General features: G+C 39.5%; 1 protein-coding gene across 1 annotated transcript in view; it reads right to left on the bottom strand.

The window, feature by feature from the left end:
• Nucleotides 1–17,462, bottom strand: part of CCDC146 (coiled-coil domain containing 146) — a 149,119-nt gene that overhangs the window by 14,028 nt on the left and 117,629 nt on the right. The window contains exons 10-15 of the mRNA XM_069461335.1: nt 9,321–9,416; nt 8,571–8,741; nt 5,245–5,333; nt 4,986–5,150; nt 3,113–3,337; nt 1,203–1,431 (exon numbers count right to left, since the gene is read on the bottom strand). Of these exons, the coding sequence (XP_069317436.1) occupies nt 1,203–1,431; nt 3,113–3,337; nt 4,986–5,150; nt 5,245–5,333; nt 8,571–8,741; nt 9,321–9,416 (975 nt within the window). The remainder of the gene's footprint in view (nt 1–1,202; nt 1,432–3,112; nt 3,338–4,985; nt 5,151–5,244; nt 5,334–8,570; nt 8,742–9,320; nt 9,417–17,462) is intronic.

Here is a 17,462-nt window from a genome sequence, read left to right on the forward strand (position 1 = left end):
CAGAAGTGGAACAGGCACTGTGGGTGCGGGCTGATGAGGTGATGCCCCCAAACGAACCCATCGTTGGAAGGAAGATCCAGAGCCTGGCGAGGTTTGCAAGAGGCCAGGGGGACTTTCTGGCTAATTGATCTAAATTGGGCCACACTTGTTAAAGAAACGAATGGGTGAACTTAGGGCTAAGAAAACACTGGAATCAGAACCTTGGCATATTTACTTGTACAAACTGAAAGATGCCATCATCTATGTCATATACACATACTCAAATGGCATACACTGTGAAAGTAGATCCATCATCCAGTTCCATGAAGGCCTGTGAAGCCCCTTGACATGTTTAAGTCAAAAAGTAAATAAAAGGAGGACCCAAAACTGGGTATAGCATGAGCTAATGAAAAACATTTACTTACAAGCCTAGAAAAAGAATGGAAGGCTTCCTCCCAGATTTTGAATAATTCTAATTATCTTGGGGGTAGAATTTTTTCTTCAAAATTTTTATACTTTTATAAAATTACAAAATTTTTTAACTGAATGTCTTAATCAGAAAAAACCCAAAAGCAAACATGACGTTTTAGAAAAAAATGTTATAGATTTGAATTTGATCCTGCTACCCACTGAATCAATGGGGAAAAGTTTAGGCCACAAATTTTTACTTCTAATTTTCATTAAGAGAAAAAAACTCCAAATATTACATGTGAAGAAAATAGCTTTATATTCATGTTTTATGTTTTGCTATTTCATATTTGAATTTTTTGGCTTTATTCCACTTTTAAAAAGGCCACGTCAGAGGCCAGGTTACTAAGTTAAAGGAGAACTACCAGGGGTAATAGGAGTCTAATTCTATGTGATTGCCAGTTAATACTAAGCAACAAACTCCAGGCAATCTCTTGCTGGGGGCAAGAGTATAAAAAATAAGAGAGCTAGATGGTCCCCAAGATCTTTCCAGCAAGCATCAACAACATAATCATGGTGAGCATAGTGAGAGCCTAGATGAAGTTCTGAGGTATGAGAAAGCTGAGCCCAGGACAACTCCTAAGTTTCAAAAAAGGCAGACAATGCCTTGTGAGAAAAAAAGACAATTTGTATCATGGATGCCTGAAGCACAGATTCCATCTTAGAGTTGTGTTCAAAGGCCTTTTTAAACAAGACATAACTCATACAACTCATACAAAAGGGGAAGAGGAAGTGTCCCCTGACCACTCTCCCACCTGAATCTGGAGCAAGGCTATGTCTGCATCCAGGGACCGCTTGGTTGGCAGTAATTTTCGGGTCACATGAATCTGTCTCTGTTTCTCGGCAATCTTCAGTTTCAGGAATCGGATCTTTTCTTCCAGGACATGTAATTCAACTTCCCCATTTAATTTCATCCTCTCTTGGATATTTATTTTTTCATAAAAAATGCACACTTCTTCTTCTCGCTCTATCAGCTGAACGCCACTGTGGTTAAATTCAGAGGCAGAGGCTAAGTGGGTGTTAAGGCCATTGTTTTACGAGTCCTAGTGGTTCCCTCTAGCTTTGAGCACAAATTATACATCAACATAGCATAATTCTAGAAGACAATAGATATTTACCAATGGCTTTCTAGTTAAACTACATACACGCTTTGGATTTTTCTGGGGATAGGAGAATTGCTTAGCATTTAGACTTTGAGGCCAACCATGTAATTGGCAGGCCTGTGTCTCTGCAAATCCCAAAGATTTTCCTGGGGTGGGAAAGAATGTCATTCCCAATGCATGAACAAAGTGATCCACAGTATGATTTTCTGCAGACCCCTTTCTTGGGCCAGACTCACCAACCAAGGCCTGGCCAGCAGCACACAGGCAGGGGGCCAGGGATTGTGTTTCTGGTCTGAGTCTGCTCTATATTAAGCTGCCAGGCACATTAGGATCTTTAAAAGTTGACTATTTCTTATGCTAATTTCCCTATAAACAGACAAAAAAAAATCTGTCCTTTGTTTCCTCCCCATAGTCTCCTCTCAAGAAGGGGGTCTTTCCCTGGTATGATTACAAAGAATTTTCTAACTCCAGCAGCTCTGGTTTGTGTGACTGATCATGCCCCATGGATCTGAACAGGGCCTGGGAGCGCACTGTCCAAATGCTTTGGTTTGTGCCAGGAGCCAAAAAGGAATTTTTCCCCTCAAAGGAAAACCCACCAGCTCTTTGAAAATGTGCTGTTCTTTGAAGGACCCTAAAGGTCTTCCCACGTGCTATGCATACACATTATCTCAGAGTTTAACCTTTAATTGCTCTTATCTATGACACTCTTCCCTCGAAACATGCGTGCACATGGTTATACTTGGCTAATCTTAGTTCTGCATTTTCTCATTTACCTTTCAAAGGCCCCTCTCATGATCCTGAAGCCAGGAGCAACATTTTACCACGTTTTTGTACACTCAAATGCCTTACGCAGAATAGCACAAAAAGTCTGACGAAAAAAATGTGATAACAAGCTGTGCATGGTGGCGTGTGCTTGTAGTGCCAGCTACTTGGGAGGCTGAGGCAGGAGGTACACTTAAGCCCAGGAGTTTGAGACCAGACTGGGCAACATAGACTTCATCTCAAAAACAAAACAAAACAAATCTGATACCAGGTATCATTACTCCAGGGCTCCACAATCTCACATTCCAATTTCTCAGAGCATAAGCAATTTGGAGGAAACTGCTAAAGTAATAAATTGATTAATGATATAATTGCAGCGTGGAAGAAACAATGTCACTCCTAAAGGTCATATTTACTTGCTGAGAAAATGAACTTGGAGAATGCAGAATAAATATTATAAGACCAAAACTGCTACAACAGTGGGTACAAGTTCCAAAGACTGATTTATATCAATTACACTGAAAGAATTTGATGTTATCAGAGGCATCCTGACTGGTAGCCTGGGAAAGGGCTTTGATCTCCAAGCAAGCAACTTCCCAAACCCTCCTCTTTGTTTCTTTTATGAGAACATTTCTTATTTTTAGGAGAAATACACAGCCCCTCCCCCCTCCAAAGGCCAATGAAGCCTGAATGTCAAATGTCCATCATTACTCACTGTCCAGTCTAAGTAGAAAAATGGGTGACATTTCTAAACTGAATCCCTTAGTGCTCTATTCTCACAGTAGGTTCCTGGTTTTTACCTTTCATTTCGATGCTGAACGGCTCTTTCGTATTTTTTGCGAAGCTGCACCATTTCTTCTTCCATCGTTGTGATGGTATTGGCAAGTCTGTCAATGTTATTTAACTGGATTTCCTTCTTCTCTTTCATTTCCTGAAGTTTTGATACAATTTTGCACACATCGTTTTGCATGCTCTCTCTGATGGAAACATTGTTGGCGTGTTTCAGCATGCAATTTTGTAGCTTTCTTTTAAAATAATGGGACAAGGGGTAAGGTTATGGTTTTCTTTAGTTTCTTAAAAATGATGAAGACTTCTGAAACACAAGCACTATCAAATTAGATCTTGCTTTAGTGTGTCCCTTGAAATGACAGTAGTAGTGATAATGATATTCATCCTGTGATGTTCTCCAGGAATTTTTATAATCCTCCCAGGTCTCAGATCCTCCCTCTCTCCAGATTAGGACATTTTTCTTTTGTGCCCCAAGGTTGTCCTGACACCCTTTATCAAAGCAAGAGACTGCAGTCATTCCTTTATTGCTCCGTCATTCTCAGGAGACTACTCCCTAGAGCAGCGGTCCCCAACCATTTTGGCACCAGAAAATGGTTTAGTGGAAGACAATTTTTCCATAGACCAGGGTGCGGGGAGTGGTTTCAGGATGATTCAAGCGCATTACAGTTATTGTGCAGTCAGACCTCTCTGCTAACGGTAATCTGTGTAGCCACTCCCCAGCGCTAGCATCACCACTTCAGCTCCACCTCAGATAACCAGGCATTAGATTCTCATAAGGATCCACAAACCTAGATCCCTCGCATGCACAGCTTACAGTAGGGTTTCACTCCTGTGAGAATCTAATGCCCCTGCTCATCTGATGGGAGGCGGAGCTTATGCAGTAACGGGAAACGGCTGTAAATACAGATGAAGTATTTACTCCCTGCTGTAGTAATACAGATGAAGTATCACTCCCTGCTGCACAGCTGGTTCCTAACAGGCCACAGACTGTTACTAGTCTGCAGCCCAGCAGTTGGGGACTGCAGCTCTAGAGGACAGAGATGGTTATGTCCAAGAATGTCCGTTAGACTTAAGATGGTGCCTGACTCAGCATAGGGTCACAATTAATGCTAAGTGAATATGTGATCTCTATAAATGATATTTTATTTTCATGTGGGATAAGAATCTTATTAAGAAATTATATTTTCCTTTTCATTACTCCCCCAATGAGGCCATTTTGTCCTATCTTTATTAAAGGAAACTGGGCAATAACGGCCACCAGAAAAAGTTCAGGTTGTATTGACTCAATAAATCCTCATGATCATCGACTGATGCCTAACACAGGGGAAAGAGTCCAACAGATTGTGGCACATGGTAAATAATAAATGGAAAAAAAAGAAACATTTTCCAGATACTCTTCTGTTTTTACATGGATTAGTTCATTTAATAATAAAAAGTCTTATGAAATAAGGACTATTTTAATGGATAAGGAAAGGGAACCCAGAGAGACAAAGTACCTTGTCCAAGGTCACATAGCTAATAGGTGGCAGGGGTGGGATTTGAGTCCGGATAGCCACCTCTTTTCACCACTCTGCTATATTGCTTTATGTTGCTATAAAGCACATGAGATGCTTTAAATTTACAACCAGCAGGTACTGGTTAATAAACAATTTGATTGTCTTCTCTCTTCAGATAAAAATTATTAGATTTGTGCTTTTTTTTATAATCAGGCAAGTAAAAGTCATTCTAGTAAGCAAAGTTATAATAATGTAGTTTTGCACTCATTTAAAAAAAGATGGCTCCCAAACAGAAGTAGAAGGAATCGTGTTCAGATGCTTAGATTATCATAGAGTTCAAATGAACAAGATAAGCCTTTGAAAGGCCAGTAATTATTATAACACTTACCTTTCTTCAGTAACTGCACTATTTCTTAAAATTTCAAGTTCATTTAATGACATTTTATGCCGTTCTTTTATTTCATTTACTTTCTGATGAGCTTTGTGAAGTAAGTTAACAAATTTGTTTCTTTCATTTTGAATAGTATCATACAGTTTAGCAAACTCTCTGAGTCTGTGAAAACAATAAAGCATTTTTTTAAGCTTGTGAAATAAAAATCGGTCTTTTGCCCCCAACTAAATAGGTAAATCATCACATAATTTTTTACCTCCGATAAATTTCTCGTTTTTTCTTCTTGTGTATGCTGATTTCAAGATCCTTTACTTTGATTTCCTTAACAATGTTGTTATATTTTTGCTGAAATTTAAAAATCATGCATGAAATAAACAACAATATATGAATACTCCCAGTTTCACCCCACATTGTTCCCATCCATTAAGGAAAATTCTATCTTGGCCTAGGCTGGGTCGTGCATATGAGGGTGAGAGGTAGCAGGGAGATCAGAAAATAGCCTGGCTGCAGAACTGATGCACACTGCTAGGACAGAGGGTCCCTTAAGGAAGGGAAAGAAAGACAGGGGAGAAAAGGAAAAGAGCCTGCAAAGGTCGGGTTTGAGGAAAAGTTTGGGGAACTTTTGAGAGAGAGGAAGAGTGATTGTGACCTGCACAGCTGGACTGGGTGAGCGTGGAGTTAGTTTATGGAAGATCGATGCGGGAAGAGGATTTGCAGTCATTTTTTTTTTTTTTTTTGTAGTCAGTTTTGATAAGCAGTATAAAAGTTGAACCCTCTCTGGTATTTTGTGAGAGACTGAAGCAGTAATTTCAAAGTGCCTGTCCATTCTTTTGTATGTTGGCTGTGTTTTCCTACACAATAAAGCAGCATGTTGAGGCCAGCTGTAAGGAGGTGTTACACAGATCACACGTGAATATTTTAGAAGAAAGCAGTTATATTTCTAAACTTCTAAAAATATATCAAGGGCTAAATACGTTAGTAATGTTCTTGAAATTTAAAGACACAGAGTTGAGTCCTTCATCTGGGAAAAGAAAGATATTCAAAGACGAAGTATTTGCTGGTAGAAACCAGAGAAAACAGTTTCCGTCAGCCTTCTCTGAAGGCCTGTGAGAGCAAAACCCATTTAGCTTGAGTGATTCAAAAGAAACAAGCCATCAGAAAGCCAAGATGATGTGCTGCAATTTCATGTTGTTCTTATTGAGAATTGGGGTTAGGAAGAAACCAACATTTCAGTAATCGTGTATGTGAAGAATAATACATAAAAATGCAGTGTCATCTACTCTGTCTTGAGGGGTGATAGCAATGTTGGTTTTATCCCCTTCACTTTTTGTCTTCTTTTAGGAATGTAGATGAGGTATGAAAGTAAAACAATAAGATTGACTGCCTTCTTATGGAAATTACAGCTAGTGTTTAACAGACTAATTCCCAGTTCTAAGAATACTCAAAGGAAAAACAATATTTTTCCTTTATCAATTTCCACATCGCAAGAAGCGTCTTGTACCTTATATGAATTAACTAATTATGAGGTTTGCTTTACATAGTCACAGATAGGTAACAAATGTATCAGTTTTTGAGATTAATTGAAATTGTCCAATTCGTAAAACAGATTAGTGTTTCTTTTTTTTTTTTTTTTTTTTTTTTTTTTGAGACAGAGTCTCACTCTGTTGCCCAGGCTAGAGTGAGTGCCGTGGCGTCAGCCTAGCTCACAGCAACCTCAAACTCCTGAGCTCAAGGGATCCTCCTGTCTCAGCCTCCCGAGTAGCTGGGACTACAGGCATGTGCCACCATGCCCGGCTAATTTTTTTTTTTGTATATATATTTTTAGCTGTCCATATAATTTCTTTCTATTTTTAGTAGAGATGGGGTCTCGCTCTTGCTCAGGCTGGTCTCGAACTCCTGAGCTCAAACGATCCGCCCACCTCGGCCTCCCAGAGTGCTAGGATTACAGGCGTGAGCCACCGCGCCCGGCCAGATTAGTGTTTCTTAAATAAGTATCCCTCTAGTGTTTCTAAAATTTCTAAAGAGGAAAGGGAGGAAATTTCTAACTAGGAAAAACTCACAGGAGTGTAATCTTCTCAGCCCACGCCAGGTTGTTCTGAAAATGCTGTTCTGGACCAGCGCCATCCCAGACCCTGACCTTGGTGGAGATGGCCTTCTCGCATCTCTGTTCTCTCCTCTCCTTGATTTGCGCCTGCTCCTCCTGTTCCCTCAGGCTGCCTTCCTTTCCTCCATCCTCCCTCACCACTGTCTTTCGCTTCTTTACTCTAGCAAAACCCAACTAGCCTGTGAACTCCACTGGGCTTGCTGTGGCCTTCATGGAGGAGTCCAAACTGGCTAACATGAGTTAAGTGACCTTTATCTGACCTCTCCTGCTCACCCTGTTTGACATCCCTTCCCCTCATCTTCCCATGTGCCAACCATGCTGAACTTCTTTTCATTTCTCAAATGTTAAGGTAGGAAAACAAACAGTACAGGGGGATGTGAAGAGTTTTCTGTGGGTTGTGCAATATAGATCTCCTCGAGTCTTCTCTGCAAAAATCTACTTAAGCTTATTGCTCAGTAATGCTTGGGTGTGAGTTCTGTCATGCCATCCCATGTAAATAATTACTTAGAATGGAAACAAAGGTTGCACTTAGCAACAGACAACATCTGCATCATGTGATAAATCCAGGTATTTCATTTTAGTAATATATCGTATCTTATTCATTTTTAACAAGGAACTTCTGGGCATAATCTGGATGTAATCCTTATGTGGGGTAAATGGTGCTAGTGTTAGAATTTTTGCTAGCATGATAGGAGTGTTGTTTTTGCCATTTGTTTTATTGTTGTTCTTGTTTTGGGATGTTGCACTGGTTCAGCTCTGGCACTTTGTGGGAGCCCAGGAAAATCATGGTGTGATTAACTAAGGGTATCCCAGCATTAGCTTAAATGGTGGCTGGATGAACTTGGGAGGGAGAGCTGTTGAATGCCACCATTCTTGAATTGTTCCTAAGAGAATCACAGCGGAATCTGGGACAGTAGTGAATCCCAGAGGACATTTGCAGCCTATGCAGCTGCCAGCCCTGTCCACTGGAGGCACCTACCTTATTCTTACTGAAATTGCTCTCTGTTCAAATCCTCTGCTCATTGTCAGTGATCCGTCTCTTTTTCCCCTCTCGATTGTTGACTATTGCTAATTGAATCCTGGGACTACTTTTCCGTGTATAACAGAGTCTCATTTAGGGAAGATTTGTAGTCACTGGAACTTGAAGGAGACTTACAATTACAGTCATCCCTCAGTCTATGCTGGGGATTGGTTCCAGGACCCCTTGACTATAGCAAAATCCACGCATACTGAAGTCCCAAAGTCCTGCAGAACCCACCTATACAAAAAGTGGGTCCTCTGTGCAGGCAGGTTTAGTATCCCGGAACACTGTATTTTCCATCTGTGTTTGCTTGGAAAAAAACCTTATCATAGTGAGCCCAGTAGTTCAAATCTGTGTTGTTCAAGGCTCGACTGTATAGCTTTCCAAAGCACTGCATTAAGATGAGGCTACCCTGAACTCTTGTAGTCATTAATGAATGATTACAAAATGCAGTTACCTGAGCTTTTAGGAAATCCTTGGACTTTTGCTCCTTTTCATCAATTTTTATTTGAGTCATACGGACAAGGGTGAATACCAGCTCTTTCATGTTTTCTTGCTCTTTTAAAAGCTTGTTTTCTTCTGCAAGTTGCTGTTCTATTAACTTAGATTCTGCTTCTGATAGAATTTTCTTTTGAAAAAACACAACATGATTTATTTGTTTGAAAGAATACAATAAAGCTAGCATCTTAGATCACCTTTTTATTTACTGTGTAGAATTTATTTTATTAAAATATGAAACAAACTCACTCCACTGTCTTAGCTTAATTTTTTTTCTTTATTTTATAAAATAATGTGCAAACCAGTATGTTAACATGGTGGAACTTTTTCTTATTCAGACTGCATCTTCAAGTTTAGAAAAAGAGACATAAAAACATGTTTTAAAATACCTCAACTGTAGCTTGAATAAACAAAATTTGAGAGTTTTTTATTAGACATTGGTGAAATGAAACATGTGTTGTTTACTGTTAAAATAATTTTAAAATCTCATTACTTTGTATAACTTTTGCCAGTTTCAACACATCCTTTTTTCTCAAATTTAATGTGGTGTTGGAGGGGGCTTTGAGAGGAAGAACTAGGCCCACATTAGGCCGGATCATACTCTATTTGATGACTCTCTTACTGATGAAGATTCATTGAGCATAGTTAAAAACACAACTTTGTATCAAACTATTCTTAGATAGAAGCTTAAATGAAAATTGATATTAACCTGTTGGGCCAAATTCCTCTTAGCTACTTCAACTTCCTTGTGGAGCTCTTTCCTTCTCTCAGATAATGCAGAATCATCTTTAGGGATAGCTTCAATCTGGAAATCAAAATTTAAAACAGGCATTTTATTTACAAGAAAGAAATCTTCAATGCCATGTAGTCAACCCCATCACATACGTTTTGAAATGGTGGGCAAATTATTATTCTCAATTTTATAGGCACTATTATGCCAAATATTCTTTATAAAGTTATGGCAAACTAAAATATAAAGACCTGCCCAAAATCTATAATTCACCAGCTGCATATATTTTATCATTTGTTTAGCAGTAAAATCAATCTTACTAAAAATAGCTAACATTTTTTGAGCATAGACCAAGTGCTTGGCAAGGTTCTAAGTACCTATATATATATGATCTTATTTAATCCTCACGATAACCCCATAAGGTAGGCAATATTATCTCCAATTGTACAGATGAGAAGAATTAGGCACAAAAATATTTAAGCAACTTGCCTCAGTGGTGCAGGTGCAAACCCAGGCAGTTAGACTCAGAGCCCCTGACCTTAATACTACATTATACTGCCTAACCCATGACCTAGCGCTTTGGAAACATGCATATACTATGACTATTCATATGACAGTTATAAAATGTGAGTTCATTTATGAAATTCTATAGGTTAAAGAAAAAATGAAGCTATTTATTAATAACAGTGGGAATAATTTGCTATTTATACATAACAGTTTGATTAATAACTAGAAAGTTCTTACTCTTTAAATTCTTTGTTGATACCCTAAACTTCCACCATTGCGTTTCTGTTGTACTGGCTTGCACTTCTGTCCTATGTTAAAGTACTTCAGGGAGAAGGCAACATCTTATTCTATAGTCTTTGTTGCCCTATGAGGGGTCAGTTTGTCAGATTCTTTATGATAAACAAGAAAGCAGAGAGGAGGATACTTGGCAGCCGATGGGGGAATGGGTGCCATCTGAGGCTATAGAAAGTGTCATCTTGGTGCTTATAGCCTACGTGACTTAGAGAAGACTCAGAGTTGGATTTTTTTTTTTTTTTTTTTTTTGAGACAAAGTCTCACTCTGTTGCCCAGGCTAGAATGCAGTGGTATCAGCCTAGCTCACAGCAACCTCAAACTCCCAGGCTCAAGTGATCCTCCTGCCTCAGCCTCTGAGTAGCTGGGATGACAGGTATGCACCATGATCCCTGGCTATTTTTTTTCTATTTTTAGTAGAGACTGGGTCTCACCCTTGCTCAGGCTGGTCTCAAACTCATGACCTCAAGCAATCTTCCCACTTCGGCCTCCCACAGTGCTAGGATACAGGTGTGAGCCACTGTGCCCAGCCAGAGTTGGATCTTTATACCAAAATCACATGACCCCAATTTGATGTCATTCATTTCCTACTGTGACAGCGTGCACTTTCAGGCATCAAGATTGAATATTGGCTAAAACTTGTCCTAAAAAGGGAACGCCACACTGTTTAGTGATTTAAATGTTACCTAGCAGGATCTTTCTGAGGGTCGTGCTGCTATTTTAAAATAGTTCAAGTGTCTTTGGATACCCTCTCATCCATGAATGAGTGTATCTTCAATAGCAGTTTCTGTACCCTCAGGTGCCCCGTGATGTCCTGCCTCCCCTCAGCTCTCCTACCATGGAGAGCTAGCTGTTAAGAAGCATACACTCGACTTACGAAGATGAGACATGGTCTTGTGGAACCTACATAACAATATACAGAATGGATATTGTTTTAATGGATAAGTGCTTTAGCAGATCAAAAAAGGGAGAACTCAACATAGACTTGAATAATCAGGGGAGACTTTATGGAAGAGGTGAGAATTCAGCATGGAACAGCTTGATTTCTTCTGGAAAGTCAAGCCCTCCTGGACGGAGGAAGCCCAGCAAGTATCTTGGGTCTCCGTCCGGTTCTCTGCAATAGGTGGACCAGGAATAAGCTGCTCCTCACGCTCTGCTCCCAAGCGTGGGCAAATCTGTACATACATGCTAAGTGGGACCAGGAAAGCTTACAAGGTTTTGACATAAAATGTGACGAGAGCACACTCACCAGCTACTGTGTCAACTAGTAGACAGATTTTCCTGGTTTGAGGCCTCACACATTTGGTTGTTTCCAATGTGTTGAAGTACAAACCATACTGCAGTGAATTGTATTCATTTTTGAACTCTGGCTAGCTGCTGGTCTGACCCCTTTTCCAATTCTCCATAAACCCAGCCCTCTAGTTTGAGGCAAGAATTAGGTATACTTGGTTTTGTGAAGAAGTCACAAGGGGAGCCATTGGTAGCTGAGCCTGTGGTTGCCTAGCCAATAGCCATCCTCTATTTGACCTTAGTAACAGAACTCCATTTGTGTTTAGAGTTGCGGTGTATCCGGGAGTCCTCAGACTTCTTTGCAGTTGGGGGTGACCACAGGAGCCAGGAAAAGCCAATGAAACATAAGGGGAAGCCTGCTGGGGAGGGCGCCTGGAAAAATGATTGTTTTCCTGTTAAAAAGGCAGAGCCAGCCAAGTCAGCTAACACGTGCCTTTTGCTCTTTGCCCTCTGCCTTCTTGCGTGAGCCTATGCTTAGAGGTAGAGTAGCCATGGAGAAGAAATATACACATTAAGGATGACAGAAAAGGGAGCTAAAAGAATCCTGAACTTTTTGTTACGTAAAATTACCTGATGTGCCTATCTCTGTTCTTTATATTATGTGAATAAAACGACTCCCTATTTAGCAAAGCTGCTGTAGTTGAGTTTCTGTAACTTGTTGAAGTCAACTTGCAAACTAATTGACATATCTTTTGAAAGGAAACCTTCCTACGGTAATTTGGAAAATAGTCTGGAGTTAGACTAACGTCTCCATTAATGCAAGAGGACAAAAGAACTATGAAGTATCAAAGTTCTAATTATGTGGTCTGAGGTGACGAGATAGCTACCATTACTTTTGAGTCCTAAATTGCATACATCAGCAGGTTTTATAAGCTTATTTTAGTTCTTTGGTTTGGTTTTTATAATGTAGCATTTCACACTTAAAAAACATGTTTATTTAGAACCAACCAAACAACAGAAATGGGTAAAAATTAAACATCATCTGCTCCCTACTCTGCTTCAAATGCTACTCCCCAGGAGTCACTGTTAATAGTTTTAGTGTCTGTTCCTCCAGATATTTTCAATGCATGAATAATCATCAGTAACTTTCATAAAAGTTATGCAACTAAACAGTTCTGTTGCTGTAAACATCCCAGTTAGTTGATAACAATGAACCTTAGTTTAATGCTTTGATATTTTTCTAAAATATTCTAAACTTTCACGAGGCTTGTGTCTTGAGTTTCGGGAGAGGCTCTCTGTACAGTCAGATGTCACAGGAGAACCAAACAATTGTCTCTGGGGGGAAATAAATTCTGAAGAACTACCAGAGCCCTTCATGCTTACCTTTTATCTCCTTCCTTTCTGGATTGCACGCAAGTCTGAAACGTTCGCTAGAGCTGGGAGTGACTGGCCTGACCCACCCCTATTTTCAAGTACTGCCAGCTGTGGGCAGTGGCTGGGATAATTATAAAGTATAAGGTCAAAGAGGAAGTTAGTCTCTTACTGAAACCGTAACTAGGACAAAAACATAGATTGTTCTTAAAATCAATGAAGGAAGAGGATTTTAATACATTTTAATTTCTGTTCATTTTACATTCTGTGGGTGCTAAGTTTGTGAACTTAATAGCCAGTAGTGTCAAAATATATTATAAGTATTAATAGCTTTTTTACTTATTAAAATCTGAACAACTTGTGAGCATTCCACTGCGAACTCCTCTTCAGTCCAGGGCCATTCCTTACATATTTTGTCCATCCAGACCAAACTACAGCAACAAGCCTCACCATAAGACACAGCTTCCAATTAGTTTTATAGCATCCCATGCTTAAATATAAGTGGATAACCAAGGACCACCATGTATTAGAGGAGAGTTTCTAATAAGAAAAAGACAAAGTCAAACAAACAAACAAAACCAGAAAAAAGTAACTTGAAGAAAATAAAGTCTACTTAGGAGGAAGAAGAAGAAAAAAGATATCCTCAGTGAGGTAAGGGCTGGGCACCGTGGCTCACACCTGTAATCATAACACTTTGGGAGGCTGAGGCAGGAGGATCACTTGAGCCCAGGAGTTTGAGGCTGCAGTGAGCTGTAATGACACCACTGTACTCTAGCCGGGGTGACAGAGTGAGGCCATGTCTCAAAAAAAAAAAAAAATATCCTTAGTAAGGTATGAGAAGATATGGAATAAAAATAAGTGTACTATAAAAAAGAAACATTCAGAGAACAAAAAGCTCATGGAAATATGAAATGTGATAGCAGAATGAAAGAATAGAAGGGTTAGAAGGAAACATTGAGGAAATCTCTGTTTTGGCAAGCCAAGAAGACAAAAAGGAATGGAAAATAAAAAAGATAAGGAAATCAGAGGACTATTTTAGAATATCCAAGATCTGCCTAAAAGGAGTCCAAGAAAGAACAGAGAAAATAGAGTGGACAAAATTCAAGACAAAGTGTCAGAACTGAAGGACGTAGGTTTCCGTATACAGAGAACCCACTGCGTGCCCAGCACAGTGGACACCATGGGAGTTTCACTGTGAAATTTAAAAATTCTGGAGGCAAGTAAAAGATCCCACAAGCTTCCAGCATGGAAGAAAAATGATTTCAAGTAAAGAATCACTAATCAGAAAGATAGCAAGTTTTCTTAATAGTGACTGCAGAAATTAGAAGACAAGTGATTAATGCCTTCATTCTGAGGGAAAATTATGTCCAACTTAAAATTCTATGACCAATTCAATTATTAATTACGTGTATGGCTGGTGTGAGGGTAAAATATTTTCTGTCATGCAAGGTCTTCTGACATGCATTTTCTGGCACACAGGGTCTTAAAAAATTACTTTCCACTCACATTTTCTGGGGAAGCTACCAGAAGGCATGCTCCCCCAACAAAAAGAAAGTAAGCTAAGAGAGCAAAATAGAAGAGATCCTTGAAATAGGGAATCCGACACAGAGAAGAGGTGGAAGGTGTTACCAAGATGGTGAGAGCAGGGCTGCAGCACAGAGAGAAATGGGACTGGTTTGAAACAAGGCAGAAGGTGAGAAAGGGAAAAGCAGCCCCTCATGCCCAGGAGCTGGCCTGGCACAGCCAGGCCCGGGTGTTCTGCTGAACATAAACAATTTCACAAAACATCAACTTCAGACAAAGCCACTCTGTGATCATGGTGGATCAAGACAAATATGAGACCGCTTCATAACTGTGTATGAACACAGACAAAAACATGAATATTGTTCAAGCCACGAAATACCATACATTCCCCACATGCAGCTGCCTTTACCAGTCACAGCCCTTAGCCTCCGTCTAGTCATTACTCTTTCTAGCTAAGATTCATTAAGATATTCAACCATAGAATTACTCTCATTTCCTGACAACATCCAAATTCAAGGCAAAGTCCCATTTCCTGAAACCATCCTCCACATCATATAACCCAAGTACAAATGCTATAAATCCTTTCTAATACCCTCTAGTGACACTCATTACAATCTTCCATGGCATGTGTTCTCCCTTGCTGCAATGTGTAATAAACTCAACTCATTCAACTACAGGTGCGTGCCTGTTGGTCTCTGGCTAGAAGTCACTGGCAAGGCTTGTGAGAGATTTCTTCAAAAGAATTAATCTAGCACCTCTTATATTATCCTGGATAGAGACTGAGCCCATCCTTCGAAGTGAGGTATCACAAGGATGGAAAAACATGCACCGCATGTACTCGCCACCAAACTGGTACTAATTGATCAACACTAAGGTGCTCACACGGTAGTAATACTCACTAGGTGCTGGTCAGGTGGGTGGGGTAAGGGGCATGGGGGGGTAAACCCACAGCTAATGGAAACGGGGCACACTGTATGAGGGAAGGACACCCTAATAGTCCTGGCTTGAGTGAGGCAAATGCATTTTATGTAACCAAAATGTTTGTACCCCAATGATATCCTGAATTTTAAAAAAAGATTAAATGAATGGGCTAGCAAATGTGTTTTAACATACTGAGAGCAAAGTTATACAATTGGAGAAGTGTTTGGGACTGAACGAATCATAAGTATGCAGAAAGTATACAAATGAAAAAAACGGAATGTTTGTAAATGCCTAGAAATACAAGATTTTGTAAGGAAGGGCAATTATATAATATTACATGGCTCAGGTGTGACTAGCCTTTACATATTCATAATCATGTAAACACCAAATTCTGAACTAACCAAAATTATGACATGAGACCAGTAGGTGTGTGGAGGGACAAGAACTGTGTGTGTGGTGAACAGGGGTCTAAAAGAGAGCCAAATCCTCATCTTTTATAGTGAGAAGTACAAAGGTCAAGTCTAAAACTAAAAACTCAAGTAGCAGCATTGTAAGCATGTTACTTAGGGTATGAAAATATACCAAAAGAATCAGCTGAAGGAATAGCACTTGATCAGGAAGAGGACTTGTTTAGGAACAGAAAATACATGGAAAATTTTCCTTTCTATGCCTGGGGTAGACATCACTGATCAACCCCAGAGTTCCTATCTGACAAGTTAGCGCTGGGCCTCAGAATCCTTTGCAACACAGTCACTGTAGGGAGCTACAACCAAATGAATGGAGCTGACACTTGAGATGAAACCTATTTGCCTCATACAATCTTTATGATTCCTCCCAGTTATTTCATTCAATGATAATGTGAAATAAGGATCCATCAAATGTCTTAAGCAGGTGAGTGATACATGAATATATCACTTAAGAATATTAATTTGGTAGCAAAACAGAGGACAGATGGGACAGGGAACGAACTGGACTTATGGAGGACAGCAGCTGGTGGGCAGTTGCAGTCATTCAGGTGGTGCAGAGTGGGTACTGAGACACGTCTCTGAGGTTCATCAATAGCCTGAGGATGCCATCTTCTCCACGGGAATAAAATAGTCATTTCATAGTCTTTCCTAACTACAAAATTATCTTTAGCTTTTAAAAAAGTTTCTATGTATAAAGGAAGGGAAGCAGTATTTACTGAGTACCTTCTTGGTACCACACACTTTCCCATTTGTGATCACTCTTATTCCTTGCAGTAATCCCAGTTCAAAGGTTGGGAAACACCTAACATAGGAAGAAGTTCAATGCATCTAGGATGTAAACCTGACTCTGCCTGACTCAAAGTTAAATCTCTCCTCCATACAGTATGTTGTCACAATTGCCTTGAACACCAGAAGTGAGTCATGAAGACAGAAAAATGCAGAATCACTTTTAAATCAAGGGAAAGAGAGATGAAATCTCTAGAAAACCCAATAAAGATAAATTATAGCATACATAAAGTGGCATAGTTGCTTAGTAAGAGGATTTTGTTGTTGTTGTCACCACCTCGGACATGATGTTTAGAAATAGAAAAACCTTACAGAGTTATGATATTCTAACCCTTAAAACATGATGGTGAATGTCAGAGCAAAATCCCTAGCATCATTGTCTTATTGCTTTTCAGTTCAAATTGGAAATCAATAAGAGCCATGTTTAAATGCAAAGGTGTACTGTAATGTGCAATATCATTACATGAGAGTATGTTGTCTTTGATTAAGGAATCTTCCAGGTTCCAGTTTGTCATGCCAACCAACGTGGTCATTAAAAGCTCTGATGGTTTTGCCGAACTCCAGCAAAGTCTGCCTGCCTCTGGCAGGCCCATCTTCTACTCTCCATGCCTAGACTTGGCAAATGCCCCGGGGAGGGAAAAGGCCGCCCATCTCTGCTCACCAGCAAGTACTGTGCCTTTCTGAAATTTACTTTCCACAATTCTCATATGTTTTTTAAAAATATATAATTTTTAGTTTATTTTTTTCTGGCTATTATGGCAGGAAATATGGTTCATCACAACATTTTATATTTTAACTAAAAGTAGAACTAGCAGAATTACATTTTGTATTATTTTATATCTGCTTTCTATGGTACTTAATCTAGATTTTCTGGTAGAGGCAAACTTAAGTCTTTTTAGTGTATGTCATCTTTTAGAACTAATCTTTTGATTTTTATCAATGTATAACCATTTTTGAGATCACCAGTAAGTATTAATTTATGTGACAAATTATCTTACTGCCTCTATTTAAGTTACCTTACTCT

Source organism: Eulemur rufifrons, chromosome 29 (genome assembly GCF_041146395.1).
Source record: "Eulemur rufifrons isolate Redbay chromosome 29, OSU_ERuf_1, whole genome shotgun sequence".
Taxonomy (NCBI): Eukaryota; Metazoa; Chordata; class Mammalia; order Primates; family Lemuridae; genus Eulemur; species Eulemur rufifrons.